Genomic DNA, 20,517 nt, shown 5'->3' with positions numbered 1-20,517 from the left:
ATGTGGTGCAGACCCAAGACACAAGAGTGTTTTGGACACCCCCTCTTGGAGCTGGACCTGGCTCAGGAAGCAGGAAGGCTGATGGCATCTCCCAAACCCAGCCATCACATCTCCATCCCCACAGACCCCCAGGTGACTGGATTGCATCCTCTTGGCTTCAGCATGGAGTTGTCACTGGAGAGGAAAACTCCCTTGCTTTCTCCAGCTCAACTTTGGCTGACCCCAACAGAGAACGGAACGAATGGAAGGAAGTGAAGTCAGAAGAAAGCCCAACGGCCCTTCCTGATGAGGAGATTGCTGTCAAAGCTTGTTGGTGGCATCACCCTGCCCTGGTCCCCTGCACTGAGCTGCAGGTTTTCCCTTTGACTTTGGCATCACAGATGTGTTGCTTTCCGCTCACTATCACATTTGAAATCACCAGAACTGCAAGCCCTGACATGGGCTGTCAGCAGTTGAAATGCAAGGAGGTTTAGATTTCAAAAGCAAGAGGGATTCAGCACGAATCAGGGCTCAAATACACTATTTTTATTTTTTTTTCCCCAGCAGAGACACTGGAAACACTGAGCACCCCAGGCTGGGTGCAGCCCTTCCCTGGCCCCCGAGCATCCTAGAGCTCGTGTGCTTTGCTGCACTTGGCATCACTTTGGGGGTGTCATCTCTTTCATCAGTCCCCATCACCCTCCACGGCTGGCGGAGGGGCCCCACTCCCCACCGCGTGGGTGTCGTTGTTGGTTTTTTATTTTACAGGGTAATAGATCCTACCCACATCCTCCCAGCCCAGCTCCCACCCACGCGCCACCAGCGTGGCTGGGTTTACTTTGCTGTAAAGGCAGGTAACGGCCTCCCAGGGCTGGTGTCACTTTGTCATCCCAAGCCAGCAGCTGCACGGCGGGCCAGGAGCAGGTGGCAGCCCCGTGTCCCCTCACACCCTGCACGATGCTCCTGGGATCAGTGTATCCTGGAAGGCCGGATTCAGGATCCCAGGCTCAGCTTCCAGCCCTGGGATGCATCCCCAGCACCACCAGTTCCCTGCGTCCCTTCTGTCACCTGCCAAGGGAGGTTGGAAAATGCACCGAGAATCTCGTGGGGGGTTGAAAATCCAAGGTAGGGGGCAGCTGAGTGGCAGGATGGGCAGGTGGTGGGTGTGAGCAGGATCCCCACAAACCTTCAGTGAGATGCCAGGTAGGACAAGTGCATCCAGAGCCAGAGGCAGGACAGAAGAGGGGACAGGCACAACCCACCAGGAAGAGCCATCCCCAGCTGGGAGGAAGAGGATGAAAGCAGAGAGCCAGAGATGAAGCTGAGGAGGTGCATTAAGAGCAGAGAAATGAAGTCAGACTGTGGCTCTGGCAGAAGTGTTGAGCTGCAAGATGCACCTGAAGCTTCCTCTGCTTCAGACACCTGCAAATAATGCCCTGTTAAAACTGAAATCAGGCTCCTAGCCCTGCCTGCTCTCATCCCCCATTGACTGAGATCCCAAACATCTCCAGGGTGGCAGCTGGTTTCTGCTTTTGTGGCTGTGCTGGGCACACCACCCATTGCTGGAAAATTACAAAAAAAAATGCTAAAAACACCATTGCAAAGCCCAGAAGAGGGCTGGGGGCACACGTGAGGATGGGGACAGCCACCAGAGCTCTTCATGGAAGATCTGGAGAAACCAGGAGGGTGCAGCAAGGCCCCATCCCTGAGCCTGGCTGTGATCAGCAAAACTACCACCCCTTGAAAGATCAGTTTTGGGATTTAACCCCTGGCTGTGGGTCCAGCTGGAAATGGAGCATAACAGCCAGGCCAGAGGGGATGCTGCCACCCAAGCAGCATTTCCCACCACAGGAAAACCCTTCTGCCTCCCCAGAGACCCTCTGGACAAGGGTCTGCTCCAAGCATCCCCAAACCCTTGGTCCTCCAGCCCATCTGCCACTCCAATCACCGCTCCCCGGCTGCGACGTCGGGGCGGCTCCTGCTCCTCATTAGAGGTCACAGCCCTTGAGCAAAGATTAATCTGGTGCTTGTGTGAATTTATCTGCTTGAAAGGAGAGGGACCAGCTCTGACCTCGCAGTCTGGAGACTGGCGGGGAGTTGACTGTCCCCTGAGCTGTCAAGCCAATTCCCTGCAGTACCAAGCTGTTGTTCTTGGCATCTGCTAGGCAGAAAGACTATGAAACACCCCAAATATCTGTTTGTTTTAAAAGGTAAATATTAATTTCAGGATGCTGTTTACATAACCAGACTCTTCGAGCTTTAAGTCGTTGCCTTTTGCTAGTTGTCACATGGTATTAGTGTGTATTTAACATTTATTTAACTCTACTTGGTCCTGCTTGTGCCAGATGGCAGGCAGCCTGCGTGGCTAGGCATGGGCTTAGCTGAGTGCTGCTCTGAGACAAGAAAAGGGGGAGGTTTGAGACCAAAACAGGAAAACTTTGAGCAGTTCTGCAGCTGCAGGTCCCCAAAAGGCACCAAGGCACACTGCAGCTCCAGTGTCCCCAAGGCTGGGTGCTGTCCCTGCCCCCAGAGCACAGCAGGAGCCGAAAGCAAGACAACCTGGGAAGCATCATTCTCTTCTAAGCCCAATGCAGTGCAGGTCCTGGGCTCTCCTCAGCTCTTGCTGTGTGTCAGAGGGTCTAAGGACTCGCTTTGGACTCACTTTGCATGGCTTTGGCCTCATCCTGCCTGGCACTGAGCTCCTTCTCTGCAGCTCTGTGGTCCCTGGCAGAAAGCCACCCCTGCAGAGCCCATCGCCCTTTGCAGAAACCGGGTGGGAAACCCAGAGCTTAAACCCTGAGCTGCAGAAGTGTGTGAGTGTCTGGCCAGCCGGTGACCTGCAGGAGCAGATGACCCAGGAGAGGACCTGCTCATTGTCTCCTGAGATCCTGAACATCAAGTTTCTTCACCTCAGTGAAGAGCTGAGAGATCTCACAAAGAGATCCCTGATACACGGCCCTGACAACCAAATGCTCCCACGTCTCTTTTCCACTCCTCCAGTCACTTACTCTGCCAGCACAGGGCATTTTTGGGGTAATGCAGCACTGCTGGTGTCACTGCTTTCTCAAACAATAAAGAAATGCAGCCAGATGGCCTTTGGGAAAACAAATACTATGTTCAAGACAGTATCACCAACTTTATGGCTGCAGCAGGCACCCATCATCCTGTACGTACAAACGAGGAAGATCTGAGATGGTTTCAGGGACAGGGTTATGGTTTCTAAGCTGGGCTGGACACTCTCAGGTTCAAACATTGATGTCTGAAGAAAGGGACTTGTCTGATAAATAATATCCCCAGATTTTATAGCAGACCTATTGTCTGTTTGGGCTCATTAGCTGCTCTGCCTCCCACCTGGTGCACAGGTCTTACCCCACCCCTCCTCTTCTCCTGCAGTTCTTGCTCAATGAGATCCCATCTTTGTCCCACCAGGCATGTCTGCCTCTTTGGGCAATGCCTTCATGCCAGGAGAAACACTGACCAGACACCAGGACTGACCTTGGGAAACTCCAACAAGCTCCAGACCTCCCCTTCTGGCACCATCTGCCCTGCTCTCCTTTCACTCAGTTCTCACCTGTGCTAATGATTCTTGTGCCGAATTTTCCATTTTGCCTTGTTTTGAAAACCAGCTCCCAGCTAGGGAAGCAGGCAGGTTACTCTGCCATGACCTGCCCTGTGAGATAAATCCTTTATCTCATTTCCCACTCATTTTTATGACAGTAATTACTCTTCAGCATTTTTCAGAGCTACACACCCCTGTGAGAGGAGAGATTTCCAAATCACCTTCCCTCTCGCTCTTGTGTTTGCTTCCTTTGATCAGACCCTTTAATCCTTGCCACCAGATTTGCCTCCCCTGTGGAGGGAATGGGAGGAGTGAGCTGGAGTGGCACTGAGGAGTGGACAGCAAAGGGGTGAGGAAGAGGTAGGACAAGGCTGAAGGAGCTGAGCAGTGGGAAGCAAGAACAGGTGTCTTTGCCTGAGGGAGCTTGTTCCAGCCCAGCGCCATGGTCATCAGCCAAGACCTCCCCCAGCCTGGGAGCCCTCCAGCTCAGCATCCAGCTCCCTCCTTTTAACATGGGTCTGCAGAGGGGAGAAGAACCTCCAGCAACTCCCAGCCACCTCACCAGCTGCAGGGACAGAGGCAGGGAGAGGCATCTAACATCTCGGATCTGCTGGTGACCCACCTCGCTCCAAACCCTGCCATATTGGGCCTCCCCTAGGGTGGGGGATCACACAGCCCCACACTTTGGAAGAACAGGAGCAAGGTTGCCAAGTCCTGCTCCCAGGGACTGAGCTGCAGCCAACTTTGTCATGTTTGACAGGCTTGACTTAGAGGGGGATTTGAGAACACGCGATGAAGGAGGTTTCCTTCGGCAGGGCCTTTGCAGGAGCTGGAGCAGAAGGAGCAGAGTGAGTGAAAGAGGATCAAACCCAGAGGGTGCTTGATATCATTGCTTGGGTAGAGGTGAGGATGTGGAAGCACAAGCAAGCAGAAACAAAAAAACCATCTCCAGAGCACAGCTTGCTCTGTGTGGCACCAGCTGTGGTGGGGGATGCCAGTAGATAAGCAGAACAGATCCCACATATCTGCTCCTACACCAAGCCCTGTTTCCCCATGCACCAAATTGAGAAGTACACCATGGAAAACCAGCCCATGACCTGGCTGCTTGTCTGACATGCCACTCAATGTGTTGGAGGTGGTGGGAGCATTTCTTGACTGATGGAGTATGTGGATGAATATTGTAAGGGGTTTGTGTTTTCCTGGCCCTGGGTATGGGAGGTGTACAGTGACTGTACATTTGCAGCCCTGAAAAGGTTGTTGGCAAAACTGTGGATGCTCTGCCAGGTGTGATACACGTATATTGATTTTGACATCCAGATCTACCTCTCTGGGATGTGTGTGTCCACACACTGCACTGGGCTGAGAAGTCTTCTTTTTCTTGTCCCAAGTACAACACGTTGCTATGCTAAAAAGAAAAGGGTTCCAAATAAAGCCCATGTGCCTGCAGAGCTGCTTCTCTAACACACAAGCCTGTTTCAAGGACACACAGAAACAGCAGCTAAGGGAACAGGTGTTGCTCGGTTGGACACAGAACATCAATCTATCCTCAGAGAGGCTGGGTGGGATTTTTTTCTCTTAGAGCAAATGGTCCCTGCTCTGTGTATCAACACAGCAACAGAGCAGAAATTGCAGCTGACCCTTTTGTTTGGTGGCTGTTGATGGTTCCCAACCTCTACCCCAGCTCCAGAGAGCACAAGTCATGCACAGCTCACTGGATGGCTCCAAATCAAGGGGGCTGGGGGCAGGAAAGGGGTGCTCCCCACAGGGCAGGTGTGCCCCACAGCACTTGTCCTCCTGCTTGCAGATTGTCCCCTCTCACATCCATTAGGACAGGTGGATCCAGAGCTCATCTTCTCCATAGAACTATATCCCAAGTCTCATCCACAACCCTGGCACCACTTGCCTCTGATCTCTTGAGAAAGAGCACTGGGAGCCTGCTCCTGGTTCTCACCTCTGCCTCTGGAGAAGACACCTGCTGGAGGAGCAGCAGGATGGCCACATTGAAAACATGAGCTTGTTTCTGAGGGGAAGTCACAAATAACTATGGAAATGTCCCCAGAGCTGCTGTCCTGAGCTCCTACGTGTTCCATGGGCATTAAGGTCTGCAAGATCAGGCCCTGTATGTACCCTGTGCTGGTGCTCTGAGGGTACTAGGAGTATTACTGAGCACTGGGGTCTCCTCTCTGGGGTCTCCCTCTGCAGCTACTTCACCTTTAGAAGCAACGCCGCAATGTGTGTAATGGAGCTGCTCTGCACCCACCATGGCTTCACCCTGGGCAACACCAAAGCTGTTGAACAGAAAGGAAGATGAAAATACATCAGCTCCTCCTTGGAAACTCTCCCACCACATCCCAGCACTCTGCTTTGTAGTTCCAGTCCTCCTCGTCTCCTCCCCATCCCGAGCAGCAACACTTCACTCCAAGGCACATCCCTCGTGTCCAGTTCTGGAGCCCCCAACATAAGAAGGACATGGAGCTCCTGGAGCAAGTCCAGAGGAGGCCACAATATGACCCAAGGGCTGGAGCAGCTCTGCTGTGGAGCCAGGCTGGGAGAGTTGGGGTGTTGAGCCTGGAGAAGAGAAGGCTCCAGGGAGACCTTAGAGCACCTTCCAGTGCCTGAAGGGGCTCCAGGAAAGCTGGGGAGGGGCTTGGGACAAGGGCAGAGAGGGATGGGACAAAGGGGGATGGTTTCAAACTGGACGAGGGAGATTTAGGTGAGACATGAGGAGGAAATTTTTTGCTGTGATGGTGGTGAGACACTGGCCCAGGTTGCCCAGGGAAGCTGTGGCTGCCCCATCCCTGGCAGTGTTGAAGGGCAGGTTGGATGGGGCTTGGAGCAACCTGGGCTGGTGGGAGGTGTCCCTGCCCATGCAGGGGGTTGGATCTTAATGATCTTTAAGGTCTCTTCCAACCCAAACCAGTCTGTGACTCTATGGTGCCTTGGAGTGATGGGACATGGAGCAGGACAGCAATGTCCCCACACCACCAGGACAAGTTTCCATCTCCTCCTCTCCACTCAGGAACATGGAGGGCTCTAGCATGGGTGAGCCTTGGGGAGATGCCTCACTGTGGCTGGGGAGCACAGCCAGGTGGCTAAAGGACCTGCTCCCACCTCATCAGTGAAGCCTCTGAGTGCTGCTCCAAGGATGGAGTCCAGCCTGCTGCCTCCCTAGAGGCTTCACAGGCTAAATTAAACAGCAGCTCTTATCAGCATCCCACACAACAGCCCTTTCTGCTTCACCAGTGTAACTTTAGCCACAGCAAGGATGTAGATGACACTGAAATGAAGTGGTGGCAAACACAGGCCAGAGCCAAGCTGCAGCCAGCATGGTAGGAGATAAGAGCCACGGGGGGGATGCAGACAGGCTGGTCCAGAGAAGTGCTGGTGCCTTGCAAGGGGAGGAGGCAAAGCCACAAATGAGATCCATGTGACTAGATGGCTGCTCCTGTCATTTTAGCATAAATTTGGATCTGTTCCATCATGGGACACCTGGGCCCAAGAGATGTTCCTGGCCAGCAAACTCCAAATTAGCCCACAGGTCCCTGGGCATCTACAGCTAACTACAGCCTGTGGTGTGCCCACAGCTGGGCTTCCAACAGGCTGCTGGCCAGCAACCACCAGCCCAGAACTGGAGGAGTTCAAACCCAGTTTGTTGGGAGCAAGGTCCTACTGGGAAACAGCCCCTCTGACCTGTGTGACCTTTTTTTCCCAAGAGCTGAGTAGGGCTCACAGCTCTTACTGCCTTGGCAGGGACTTGGGGGGATGGAGAATCACTGAATGGTTTGGGTTGGAAGGGACCTTAAAGATCATAAAGTTCCAATCCCCCTGCATGGGCAGGGACATCTCCCACCAGCCCAGGTTGCTCCAAGCCCCATCCCAGCCAGGGTGTCAGTCTGGAGCTCCTGCTCCATCCCAAGACCTCTCCTTCACTAGTGATGAGCTCTGCTAAGGCTGAGCCAAGGGATGGCAGGGCATCAGGAGCCACACTGGTACCAGCATGATTTACTAACTGGTGGTGAGGACATCTACCTAGGACAAGAAACTGGGTCTCCTGGCCACGTTCCAGGACCACACACATACATATATATATATATATATATATATATTATTGCTGGGAACAGAAACCCCAGCTACAACACAATTTGCAGGCACATGATCTTCCTCCTACAGCTACTTGCAAGTCCTTTGGGAAATCCCTGACCCAGCTGGCCTACTTGGAGTTTCCGTAGAGAACACCTAATCATGGCAAATCCCTGCAGGAGGAGAGCAGGGTTGTGCTCAGTTTTCAGACTGCATGTCAGCACAAGGCTGCAGCCTCAGCAAACTCCGGGCAGGACCCTCAGGCTCTCAGGGAAGCTCTCATGATCACAACCTTGAGCATTTCTTGGCTTTGAGGTACCCACCCAGAGGTACATGTTGTGCAGGCTCTTAACTCTGACATGGTCATTTGAATTAATTTTTCCTGTGTAAATCTAAATCTGTTTCCCTGGGACCAGGCTCTCTGGGGCATCTGTGGAAAGGCTTCTGCCACAGAAGTGCTGGGCAACCAGGCAAGCCTGTGGGAGACCTCCTGACACACAAAGCTCTCTGCCCAAGAAAGTCACATCTAACTAGGAGTGCTTGTAACAAACCTTTTCAGGTCCCCTATTCCCATAGAAGAAGGACCATGGAGTTAGGTGGTCAATGGGAAGAGCCCCATTCTTCCTTTTTGCAGCCTTTCAACAGATAAAAGGCTTATAAGAAAGGTAGTGAGTGATTTTTTTACCAAGGCTTGTAGTGACAGAGCAATGGGCACTGGTTTTAAACTGAAAGAGGGTCAGTTTACATGGGATATATGGAAGAAAGTTTTTATGATGAGGGTGCTAAGACACCAGCTCCTCAGGGTAGTTCTAGATGCCCCATCATGGGGGCAGGAAAGCTTTGAGCAACCTAACCTAGTGTAACCCATCCCTGGGGTTGGACGAGATGTTCTCCAAAGATCCCTTCCAACGCAGAGCACCCCAAGGTTCTTCATCCCACTTGCCTCGCAGCTCTTGAGGCATCATCCCCAGGACCTGAAGTCCCTCCAGGCCAACCTGGCCATCTCATGGAAGCCATCCCCTCGAGGCATCAGCTGCAAGTGCTGTGGGAAGTGCCAGGAGGCACCTCAGCCCCTTTGGTGACAACGCCTCTGTGTTAGCGGGGAGACCTCAAGACAAGAGGGGGAGAGGCGAGATGGTTTGGGGGGCAGCTCTGAACCACAGTCAGGCTAAAAATGAACGTCAGAAGACCCTTTTAGATCACCAAGCCCAACTGTTAGCCCAGCACTGCCCAGCCCTCACTAAACCACGTCCCCAGGTCTTAAAACACCTGCAGGGACGGTGACTCCACCACTGCCCTGGGCAGCCTGGGCCTGACAACCATTTTTTGGGGGTGGGTGGGGGGAATACCTTTTTCCTCTTCTCCGATCTAAACACCCCATGGCACAACCTGGGGCCCTCCCCTCTCGCTCCATCCCTTGGGAGCACCAGCCCCGACCCCCAGCACCCCCCTCCTCGCTCCAACCTCCTCTCGGGCGGCTGCGGAGCCAAAGCAGCTCTCCCTTGATCCTCCAGGCTGGACAATCCCCCACCCCCAGCTCCGCCAGAAGGAAGAGAACAGACCTACCGGCCCCTCCGAGCGGCAGGAATCCCCCCGAACAGCAGGAATCCCCCCCGGCCCGGCAGCCCAGGCGGGGCGGGCCAAGGAGGCCGCGCCCCCGGGAGCGTCACGGCGAAGGGCCGGGCAGGGCCGGGCGGGGAGCGGGAGGAGGCGCCGAGGAGCCGGGCGATGGTGGGGATCCCGGGAGGCTGCCAGTGTAAGAGCCGCGGGGATGGAGGGGAGGGAAGGGAGGACGGTCGGACCCCGGGAGGGGGGAAGGGCCCGGCGGGGCCTGTGCGGCCTGGCCGGGCCCGGGGGGCGGCGGTGGGGCCGGGCCGGGCTCAGACCGGACCCCCGGGCCTTCAGGGGGTGCGGGGAGAGAGAGAGAGGGGGGCAAGGGGGGGTGTGTTGCGCCCTGCTGGGCTGCCCCAGCCCCGCACGTTGGTGTAGAAGCCCGCCTGGTGCCGGTGTGCCGGCGGGTTCGGGTTGGCCGCCCCCGCGGAGGGTGAGGCGGGCGGGCCGGGAGCGGCACGGCCGGGCCCGCGGGGCTGGGTGAGGGCCGGGCTGGACGGGCAGGCAGCTCCTGGAGCCCCCGGGGCAGTTCCTGGAGCCCCCGGGGCAGTTCCTGGAGCCCCCGGGGCAGCTCCTGGAACCCCCGGGGCAGCTCCTGGAACCCCCGGGGCAGCTCCTGCAGCCCCCGGGGCAGCTCCTGGAGCCCCCGGGGCAGCTCCTGCAGCCCCCGGGGCAGGTCCTGCCTTCCCCGGGGCAGGTCCTGCCTTCCCCGGGGCAGCTCCTGCCTTCCCCGGGGCGGCTCCTGGAGCCCCCGAGGCAGCTCCTGGAGCCCCCGGGGCAGCTCCTGCAGCCCTCAGGGCGGTTTCTGCAGCCCCCGGGGCAGCTCCTGCAGCCCCCGGGGCAGTTCCTGCAGCCCTCAGGGCGGTTTCTGCAGCTCTCGGGGCAGCTCCTGCAGCCCCCGGGGCACCCCATGGCGTTTTGGGGAGCAGGCCGAGGGGTCTGGCGGTGGGCAGAGCCGCAGGGTGTGCTGAGGTGGGCAGTGTGTACATGAAGCCCGTCTCCTGCTGCTTCCTCCCCTGCTTGGGACTGGGAGGTGATGAAGCAGAGCTTCCTCCGTGTCACCGAGCAGGAGGCTTGTTTCCAGAGGAGCTGCTCCCTTGCCTGAAAGCAGTGAGGGGAGATGGTTTAGCCTGTGCCTCTCGCCGTGTTATCAACCTCCTGGTCGTTTTTCTCATCCATGCTTGTGCGTTCAAGCAGTTGTTTTATCCACGATCGGGAATGAGCTCTGAGCCATCCCGGGATGGGAGGAAAGTTCCAGGCAGAGCCGTGGTGTCCGTGGGTAAGGGGTGTCCAGGCTGGCAACCATTCAGGCACAGGCTGGACCTCGAGCTGCCTCTGTTGATAATTCGTCATTTAGTGAAGGGAGAAGAGCAGTTAAAAGTGCATCCCAAAGCTGAGAGGAAACGAGGGAATTTTAAAATGAAGTGTGAGTGCTCAGAGGGTAGCAAAGTAAAGATAGATGCTGACACTAATGTGGAAGCCACCCTGAAAGCTGCATTCCCAACCAACTGATGGGAATTGCAGAGGGTGAGTGAATACTTTTATCGTGCTGCTTGGTGCAAAATGCACAGAGATGTTTGGAGTGAGGCTGTTATCCCATAAGGCAGTTACAAATATTTGTCAGAGCAGCCGGTGGCCCAGGTGGCTGTGACTGGAGGAGGGCACAGCAGGGAACAAGCCGTGGTGACATCCAGGTGGGTGGGCAGAAGCCTGGCACCTGGCTGATGGGCTCTGACCTTGCTGCGAGGGGGAGCTCTTCGTTTTGCCTGCCTTGAAGAAAAGGCCCGACAGAAAGGGCTCGGGTGAGATCTTCTGCTTTTAACCCTGCTGTCCAAACATCAGCCCTTTGTGCCTGATCTCCTTTCTCCAAGCTCCCTTTGCAGTCGCAGCAGAGGAACAGGTGCTTCCAGGGGTGTTTCATCTCACCAGTCTTGGACACCTTTCTCTGGAGGAGATGAATTACACTCTGGAGGTGCCTGGACTTTTTCAATGACTGGAAGGGGAGTCCAAGATAACGGGCTCAGACTTTGGCAACAAGGAGTTAGATGAAGCACAACCCACCCAGTGTGTCTGCTCATGGTGCAGCTGGATGGTGTCTGCAGACTGGTAGGATCCCCTGTTTCTCTCATGCTGGGCACAGGCCTTTGAAATCCTGCTTAAAAATAATTGAAGCTGAGGGACATAGTGATCTTGTGCCTAAAGCCATAGCTTCAGGGTGTGATATGTGAAACCAGCTCCCATGTCAGCAACTTTGGGCAAGTTGTTTGAATGCTTTTCTGGATCGTGGCAGGATCGTATAAATGTTTATGTAGCTGCTCGGTTTTGCAATATTAAACCCTGTTGGAGAGCAGGGCCTTCCATCTGGGTCCTGTTGACAGAACCAGATCAGGAAGTGATTGCACTGACCTGGTGCCAGCAGGCTGTGGCCCCCAGCAAGAGATGGTGACAAGTACCTGGGACACCTCAGATGACTCAGCAGCAGCTAAAGCATCATTTCTTAGGCAGCTTTAATTTGCCTGTGGCTCAGCATCCAGTGGTGAAGGGCTAGTGATAACCCTGGTGAGCCACATGGCTGTTTGATATGAATAAGCACATAAATATGTGTTACAGCCTTTGGTGCCTTTACAGAAAGAGCAGGTAACAATGCCCTGTTGGTGCCAATAACTGGACAGGCTGAATGCTGGCACAAGACATCACTTAGTTCTTGGGCCTCACATCTGCCCAAGAACACTGCTGGATTTTATCTTTGGGCTCAAGAAAGTGAATGGTCAGCTGTAGACTTATAATATTTATAAGCACAAGTTATATGTATTGCCCTGGTTACCAGCCCAGTGATTTTGGCTGTATTATGAATACAGTTACTGGCAATGTCAGGCCATTGCTTGATTTCTTGCTCAGTGTGAAACTAATGTTCTGGAAAGAAGTTTGGGACTGCCTTGTTGGGATGTTCCATATTAGTTTAAGGCACATACTCACTCATGCCTTTCTTTACAAGGGTATTTCCAATGATCAGAAATTAAAATGGATCTTTCAGGGACTTAGTCTTGATTTTCATGTGTCGTAAAATAAGAGGTTTAAGGTGTTACTCTTCCCTTGCACCAGGGTTCAGGAGAGTGAAATAAACTCACTTTTTAAAGCAGTAAGAGAAGAGAAAAATATTCTCTTGATTTGCAGCTTCTCTGAGGGTAGAAAAGAGCATGTACCTCAGGTAGAGCTCATGTAGCTGATTCTCTTACAAGCAGGACTGGAGTGGAACAGTGAGCTGAGTACAGTTTCCATCAGCCTCAGATGCCAAGACTTTGCAGCTGCCTTGAGATGTTGCTGTAAACCACTGGAGAGGGGAGAAGGACTGCTTGGGTTTCCCTTTTGCTGGCAAGAATCAGAGATAAACTCTCTGACTTCTGAAGCAGAAGGTGGCTGTAAAACTCAGAAAGGTGAGAAGTCATTCTGCCTCTCCCCCTCTGATGCAGAAAGTCCCAGAGGCAGGGCTTCCACCCTGGATTTACCCGGAACTCTTCCAGACTGAAAACCACCTTCCTGAAGGCACTTTTCCAGCCAGTGCTTGAGGCAGAAAACTTGTCCTGTGTCCCTGTCACCTTCCCATCCCTCTCTGGAACCCCCCACATGTGTGCACACCCGTGTTTGGTTCAGCTACGAAGGTGTCACATGCTTTGGGCTGTATTTGTGTACTCCAGGTTAATCAGCCCTGACCTTAGAGCTCAGCTAAAATGGTCTTTACTCCGTTTCTTGTTTTCTAGAGCACTAACTTCTACAGGAAGCAACTTGCTTAATGCTTGGACCTTGAGATCAAAATCTGCACGTGTTTTCCTTGAGTCTTGGTATAAAGGAAAGGAATAGACTCTTCAGGCAGGGATTTTCCCCCATGTAGATTTATGTTGGTATTTAAGATAGTAGTTGATAATAACCCTCAACCTTGGGTTGCAAGGATTTTTTTCAGAAGATAAATGGCTTGCTGTTGTCTTAACTTTGGGTCCATAGGTGTTACTTTGCAGCTTTTGGAATGATTACAGAATTCCCTCTTTATGGGTATGGTTTTGAATGGGAAGTGTAGCATTAGCCATTGATTTTTTCTATGAAAGTTATAAAATCATCGGGTGAATACCTTGTGAATGCTGCAGAATTACTGCTGCTCTTCCCTGAGCAGACTCTGCAGACACACCAGTTGGTTACCATAATACCAGCTTCTCCCTGAACAAAATATATCTGTATTTTTTAATCCTCATGTACTCTTGGAAATTGGTCTGTCCCTTCCTTATAGTTCACTTAGTTGTTGGTAGCAGCAAATTCCTCCAACTTTAACACCTGGGACACTCCCACCTGGCTTCTGTGTGCGTTTAACCACACCATTTCTGCCTGGAGGCAAGAGGAGGAGGAGAAGGAAGTGTAACATCCTAAAGGAAAGAGAAGAGGGAGGCTGCATGTCATTGGTGTACGTAAGAGTGGGCTGGTCTGGCCAGGGACTGGTGAGGGATGGTTGGGTCTAGCTGGCACTGGTGGGACTGGGCTGGGGGCAGCAAACAGCTGGGCAGCACTGGGGAGCTGACCAAGAGACCCTCCCTGATGCCTGCCTGGCCAGCAAAGACTCTTCAGATGCTTTTATCAGGAATGGTGAGCACGCAAATGCTTAGGCTAATAATCCCAGCTATCTTTTGTGTCTCTTAGCCAACAAATATTTACTTTGTACTTCAAAGCTGTTGTGGGTCCAGCCTGTAGAGTCTCTTTGAATCTGGCTGGAGGTGTCTGAACAAATGGATTTGGAGGTACTGTGGGGTGCATCTATATGGTCACACATTGTCTTGTGCAGGCAGACACTCATGCTCTTCTGCTTGGAGGGAGCACTGTCAGCTTGCTTTTCTTATGTGAGTATTGTGGGATACAATATTTTGTGGCTATATTCTTTGGAGCAAACATTTCAGTGGGCCTTGCTTAAGCAGGAACTTAATTTAACACTTTTTCAAAGGCCGGGGATATCTCAGCCTGCAGCATTTCCAGGTGCAGATGAGATTAATTTGCTTATCTTAGGTGATGGCAGGTAATTGCATGTGCAGGGGAGGTACTGTATTCAGGATCTTAAAACACAAAGCAGTCAAATGGCTCCCATGTTCCTCTCCCGCTGGGCAAGCTCCTTTGCATTAAAACACCCAGTCTAGCAGATCTGTGGCCTGGAGTCTTCTCTCCTCCTCCTTCCTGATTAGGTTTGGGGAGGGGGGGCAAGAAGCCACTGATGAATTGTGACTGTAAAGTGCTGAACTTTGAGGGGAGATGAAAAAAAAACCCTTCCAAACATTTGCTGTCCTGGCAGCATGTGGGTCGGTAATGGGGTTTATCTTCTGACATCATTAGGATCTCTGACATTTCTAGCTTAGAAACAATAACTCGCCTTATCCGTCGTCATGTTTTTCTAATTAAATACAAAGCTTGGTAAATATTTTTTAAATGATTGAATTTCCCAAGTATGGAAAACACATGTTGGGAGTCAGGCTGGCTGCGTCCAGTGTGCCTTTTCCCATAGCGTCCCTTGGAGCACGCGAGTGCAAGTACAGATTTAGAGCTGTGGGTGACAGGTTTATCTGGGATGATTGGCAAGGATTTATAAAGCAGGAGGGGATTCACTTTGCTCTCCCTCCCTCCTCTTCCCCCTTCTCTCTCCCCCCTCCTCCTCCTTGACCCCCATCTCAGAAATAGGAAATTGGGATCACATTAAACCCTAATTGGTTTGGCTCCAGCACTAGTTCAGTGGCTGCCAAATAGTTAATTTATTGCGTGAGAGTTTGGCCATGTGTTGAGAGGCAAATTTGCTTGAAGCAAAAGGATCTTTGTAAACTGTACATCCATTCCCGTGCCAGGTCCTGTTTACGGCAGCACCGGAACGGGGTGCTGGGAGGTGCTTTCCATGCCCATCCCAGCAGGATGGCAAGGGGGGGAGCCCCTGCTGAGGGGCTGCCAGGCTGCCTGCCTCGCTCCCCAGCCGGAATGCTGTCAGGAGTAGTTGCCTAAAAGAGCTTAAAGTGGTTTTAGCTGGACTTGGCGATCGACGTTTGGAAATTGCCAGCTAGATAAGACGTGGGAGGCTCTCAAGAGAATAAATGCATCTGTTTAGGAGACAGCAGCAGGCCCGGGCTGTCACTGCAGAGCAGGGCCAGGTGGGGAGTCCCCGGGGGTGGCAAGATGGCTTTTCCTGGATGATGTGAGGAGGGGCAAACGGGAAGCAGGCATAAGGGGGATGGCCTTGCAGGAGCCCTCCTGGTTCCTGCCGTTCTCCATGAGGTTGCTTGGGCCAGTGGCTGTTGGACATCCTGGATTTGTCATTGCTTGCTGTTGGATCCCAGGCATCTAGTTGTGTTTGGCTCCCATGAAGTTTGTTGGAAGTTGAGCTCCAGCAGAAGAGCTTGCAGGGGCTTGAAAGGACAAGCAGCCCTCACTTAAGCCATCACTGGCACTTGAGAGGGACTTACTTGGATTTAAAAAGATGCTGGAGCCTGAGTTAAAGACTTTACCTGCTAGCGCGGCTCCAGTTTTGGGGCATGATTTAAAAGAGGCTGTGTAAGGAATAAATCCATGGCTGTGGCATTTTCTTTCATTTCTCACTGAGTTAAATAACAAACCTAGTGTTAGGGAGCTGCTTCCAGCTCCGAGGCAACAGAATTATTACCGCCGCGCTCAGCGGCGCCCGTTCTGTGTCAGCTGCTGTTTCCATTGTGAACTTGATACCTGAAGGCTCAATATTGTGACCCTTTAATTTTCAGCTGCTAAAACGTACCATGCGAGTTGGCTGAAAGGGAAGAGCTCAGAGGGGAATTGGAAATAGTTATGCTGTGGGAGCAGCGTGTTTCTTTGGGTATTTCTTAAGTGCTGAGTGTTTAGGAGAAACTGATAGGTAGTAGCAATGCACTCGTAGCAATACTTTTCCGTCTGTAGGTCTTGCTTCCTGGGATGTAATAAAATCAATTAAGTTCTATTTGTGATCTAAGGCCCAATATAGTAATAGTTTTATTTGGATAATTGTGGCTGTTCTACCGATAATCAGAATACTAAACACTTCCAGGCCTACTGCAGAACTCAGGCTGTGCATTCAGAGGGGTGCAGGGCTGGCGTGGCCAAATGTTGGCCAGTTTTTCTGAGGAGTCAGACATTGGTTCAGCAACAACAACAACAAAAAGCCTGGATCAAGCTGAGCATCTTTGTGGGAAGGCAGCTCCTCCCTGGGGCTGGCAGCCATGGCAGGGAGGTGCTCTCAGAGTTAGGCAGTCCAAAGGGAGACAAATTGGACAGGTAGGAAAAGCAAACAGCAGTGGTTTGGTTTGGAGAGCATCTTTTCACCCCAAAGTCTGAAGGCAGGTTAAACATTCATCAGGAAGCCACTCCCCACATTTGTATCTCCTGGCTAGCTTGAAACGCAGCCATTTCTGGGATGAGCTGCTGTAATGACTTTAAAGCACATCATACTTCCACCACTTTTGGCAGGAGGGAAGGAGGAATACTGTGCTCCATCGCCAGGCAAAATAGAAATCAACAATTGGGATTTTTCTCAAAGAGCAGATCTATCTTCTCTGCCATTAAATCCGAGCTGGATGGAAGCCTTGTGCCCATTTTGCGTGGTGTTCTGCAGCACACAGCTCCTGTTCAGGCGAGGATTTAAAGCAGCAAATGCTGGCCAGAAATTCTCCCTAGCTCTTTGCTTTCCTTCTGCTGTTTGCTTCCCTCTTCGCACTACAGATGCTGATGGATCACCTTCCCCTGGTGAGTAATGCCACACGCCGTGCTTCACGTTGTGCTGAGAAACTGTCCTCTGCAGGAACGTTCTGCCAGAGATGCAGCCCCGCTCCTAAACCATCACAGATTGGGAAGCACTGAGAAACCTTCAAGCCTGGCTTGAGATCACTTGTGGCAGCCTGAACACCTGCCTCCTGTGTGAGCCTGGGCACGTACTTGAGTGTGTAGCAGTGCTTGTACCACTGTTAGGTGCACACACAAGCTGATGCATCCAGGTTTCTAGCTTGCTGTGCATTCCCCACTCCCTTCTCTTCCCCCTTCATATGTGGAAGTTGTATCAAACTTGATATCCTCATTGTGGAGGCATCTGCTTCCCAGGGCCCATTTTTTGTTTTGCCAGGAGATCTGCTTAGAGATGGTTTCCAGAAAAAAAAAACACCATAAGGCAACCATGAAGCAAACTAGTTTAGCAGGTCTGGGAGAGCATCTCTGGGACCTTCACAGAGCTGCAGTGGCTAAGGGATGTGGGATGGAGAAGCACAGAGGCAGGAACAGATCCTTACCCTGGTCTCTGCTGTCATCCTTACATCCATTTCTCCTGCTTCCATTTACAACTGTTTACTCCTCTACTGCAAAATATCTGACCCCAGATCACTGCCCTTGGTCCACCTGAGTCTCCACATTTCCAAGTACACTGGTTGGTGCCTTTTTTCCCCCTGGATGTTTTTTTCTGTGAAGGTGTGGTCTACCTTTGTATGCTGAGCACCTAGGAGTTAATTTGATAGGATCTTCTTAGGAAGAATCTTGGACAGCAGTGGGTACCCCTCCTTTGGAAAGCTTCTGGCTGAGGATATTGCAAAGGGAGTGACAGAGAGGACCTGTGCCCTCTTTGATTATAGCTTTGCCAAGAGTGACAGTGAATGGGGTAACATCAGGCTGGTGACTGGTCACTAGTGGGGGTCCTGCAGGGCTCCATCCTAGGCCCAGCCCTCTTCAACATCTTCATCAGTGACTTGGACACAGGACTTAAAGGAATTCTAAGCAAGTTTGCTGATGATAGAAAACTGGGAGGAGCTGTCAACTCCCTTGGGGGCAGGCAGGTCCTGCAGAGACCTCCACAAGTTAGAGAGATGGGCAGTCACTAACCACATGAAGTTGAACAAGGGCAAGTGCTGGATTCTGCACCTGGGACGGGGCAGCCCTGGTGGTCAGTACAGACTAGGGAACAAGTGGCTGGAGAGCAGCGTGGCAGAGAGGGACCTGGGGTCCTGGTTGATGGCCAACTGAAGATGAGCCAGCAGTGTGCACTGTCAGCCAGGAGGGCCAGCCCTGTTCAGGGGTGCCTCAAGCAGAACATTGCTAGCTGGTCAAGGGAGGTGATTGTCCCGCTCTGCTCTGCACTGGTGTGGCCTCACCTTGAGCACTGCCTGCAGGTTTGGGCACCACAGTATCAAAAGGACATCAAGCTATTGGAGAGGGTCCAAAGGAGAGCCATGAGGATGGTGAAGGGTCTGAATGGGATGATTTATGAGGAGCAGCTGAGGTCACTTGAATTGTTCAGTTTGGAGAAGAGGAGGCTGAGGGGTGAGCTCATTGCAGCCTGTGGTTCCTCACCAGGGGAAGAGATGGGGCAGGTCCTGAGCTCTTCACTCCTGTGACCAGGGACAGGACTGGGGGAAATGGCAGAAGCTGAATCAGGGGAGGTTTAGGTTGGGTATGAGGAAAAGGCTTTTCACCCAGAGGGTGGTTGAGCACTGGAACCAGCTCCCCAGGGCAGTGGTCACAGCACCAAGCCTGAGTTCAAGAAGCCTTTGGATGATGCTCTCAGGCACATGGGGTGATTCTTGGGGTGCCCCACACAGGAACAGGAGTTAGACTCAATGATCCTGATGGGTCCCTTCCAACTCAGAATCTTCTATGATCCCTGCCATCCCTACCTATCAGCACTGCCTGGTTTTGCACCCCAGTACTGCAGAAATGTTCACAGGCACTTGTCCATCCTTTTTCTTCTTGAATACACTTGTCTCAATGAACAAACCTTTTTTTTTTTTTTTTTTTTTTTTGCCCCTGTGTAGTATTGATTGTAGCAAAAAGGAAAAATAAATCCTCTTTGAGCATGTGAATGGGTGAACAACTATCAGAGCACACAAGCTGTTGGGCAGGTAATTTGTAAATGTTTCTGTATTTGCCTGCTACCAGTTTTATTTAAATGTCAAATCCTCAGTCACTGCAGCTCCTGTGTTCATCAGGTTTTATTTCCCATTTAATAATTACAGCAGTTTCCCTCAGGCCCTGTACCTCTAATTAAAAAAAGCTAAGTTTGATATAAAGTTAATGGCATGAAATTTCTTATATTTTTATGGTAAAATATGCTGACAAAAATAACATTTATAGACTCAGTCACTACTCCTGAACGTTTACCACATCTCCTTGATCCTCATTTTCTGATGGTGTATGGACTATTGAAGCCATCAGAGAGCAGGATCTGGTCCATGCAGAAATCCTTGCCTTTGGTCTCACAGATACTGTGCAAGAGAATTTTGTTAGCATGGGATCTCTGCTTTCACTTCTGTGTTTGTCCATAAGATTTGCCTCACTTCCCACCAGCACTGCACTCTTAACTGTCCTGCCAGTGCTCTTGGTGGTGTAAGGTGGCTCAGGAAGCCCTTGGAGAACCTCTCAGCAGTGCATGGAGCTAGTCCTGCTTCAGATGGAGTTTGGACAGACGTGACCCAGCTACCCTCCAGGCTCTGAGAGCCCCATTCAGTGAAAACCTGATGGTATTCCCAGAATTTTTCCTATTCTCTGTGACCTGTGAGTGGGCCCTGTTAGAAGTAGCCAATGGAGGAGCACCTCCTGGGCTACCTTGGTGTATCCCTAAACACACCAACCACCCTGCTCTGCCCTGCACCAAGCCTCCCTCAGCAAAATTTTGCAGCAAGTTGCTTTTTGAGCTCCTTTGTGGAAGATTCCTACGGCCATTGCTGGTCCTCCCAGCCTGAAGGCCAGGGTGATGCTGGTTCTTCAGTCAGCCCTGAAGAAAAGCAAACAAAACCCAGATGGGATGAGAAGAGGTGGCATGCGTGGGCCTGTTCAGGTGACCAGCAGCCCTCAGTCTGCTGACTCAGCTTCTCCAACCTGGGGTGATCAGCAGGAACAGCCAGGGTGAGGATGAGCCAAGGGACAGATCTGCCTGTGTGCACATGCCAGGAATTTAAATCTGTCACCAACAATATGGGCCAAATGGTTGTTCCTCTCCAAGCCTCAGCTCCGTGCATGGAGATACACCTCTTCACACCTGTTTTATAACACAGAGGCAAAATATTTGGGGCATGCAAATAGTTTATATCCCGACAAACAAATTCTGGCAGTGGGAGTGTGAGTTTCCATCTCATTAAGCTGTTGGCAAAGCTCTGGTAATTCCAGTCACTGATACAGCACAGGAATTATCTCTCCACACAACTGGTTGTGTCAGGTCAGAGCATCACTGGTTTTTCTCAGCAGTTTATACTTGTTTATACTTGAGGGTAAAATAAAGTGTTGAAATGTCAATT

General features: G+C 51.9%; 1 protein-coding gene across 2 annotated transcripts in view; it reads left to right on the top strand.

Moving 5' to 3' along the window:
• The first annotated feature begins 9,324 nt into the window (after positions 1-9,324).
• CBFA2T2 (CBFA2/RUNX1 partner transcriptional co-repressor 2) overlaps positions 9,325-20,517 on the top strand; it is a 68,783-nt gene continuing 57,590 nt past the window's right edge. For both annotated transcript variants that reach the window (XM_051633494.1, XM_051633493.1), the window contains exon 1: positions 9,325-9,374. In XM_051633494.1, coding sequence (XP_051489454.1) covers positions 9,347-9,374 — 28 coding nt within the window. In that variant the 5' untranslated portion in view covers positions 9,325-9,346. The remainder of the gene's footprint in view (positions 9,375-20,517) is intronic.

This window comes from Apus apus, chromosome 15 (assembly GCF_020740795.1).
Source record: "Apus apus isolate bApuApu2 chromosome 15, bApuApu2.pri.cur, whole genome shotgun sequence".
Lineage (NCBI taxonomy): Eukaryota > Metazoa > Chordata > Aves > Apodiformes > Apodidae > Apus > Apus apus.
Note: the sequence above shows the minus strand (reverse complement) of the source record. Positions and strands in the feature narration are given on the sequence as shown.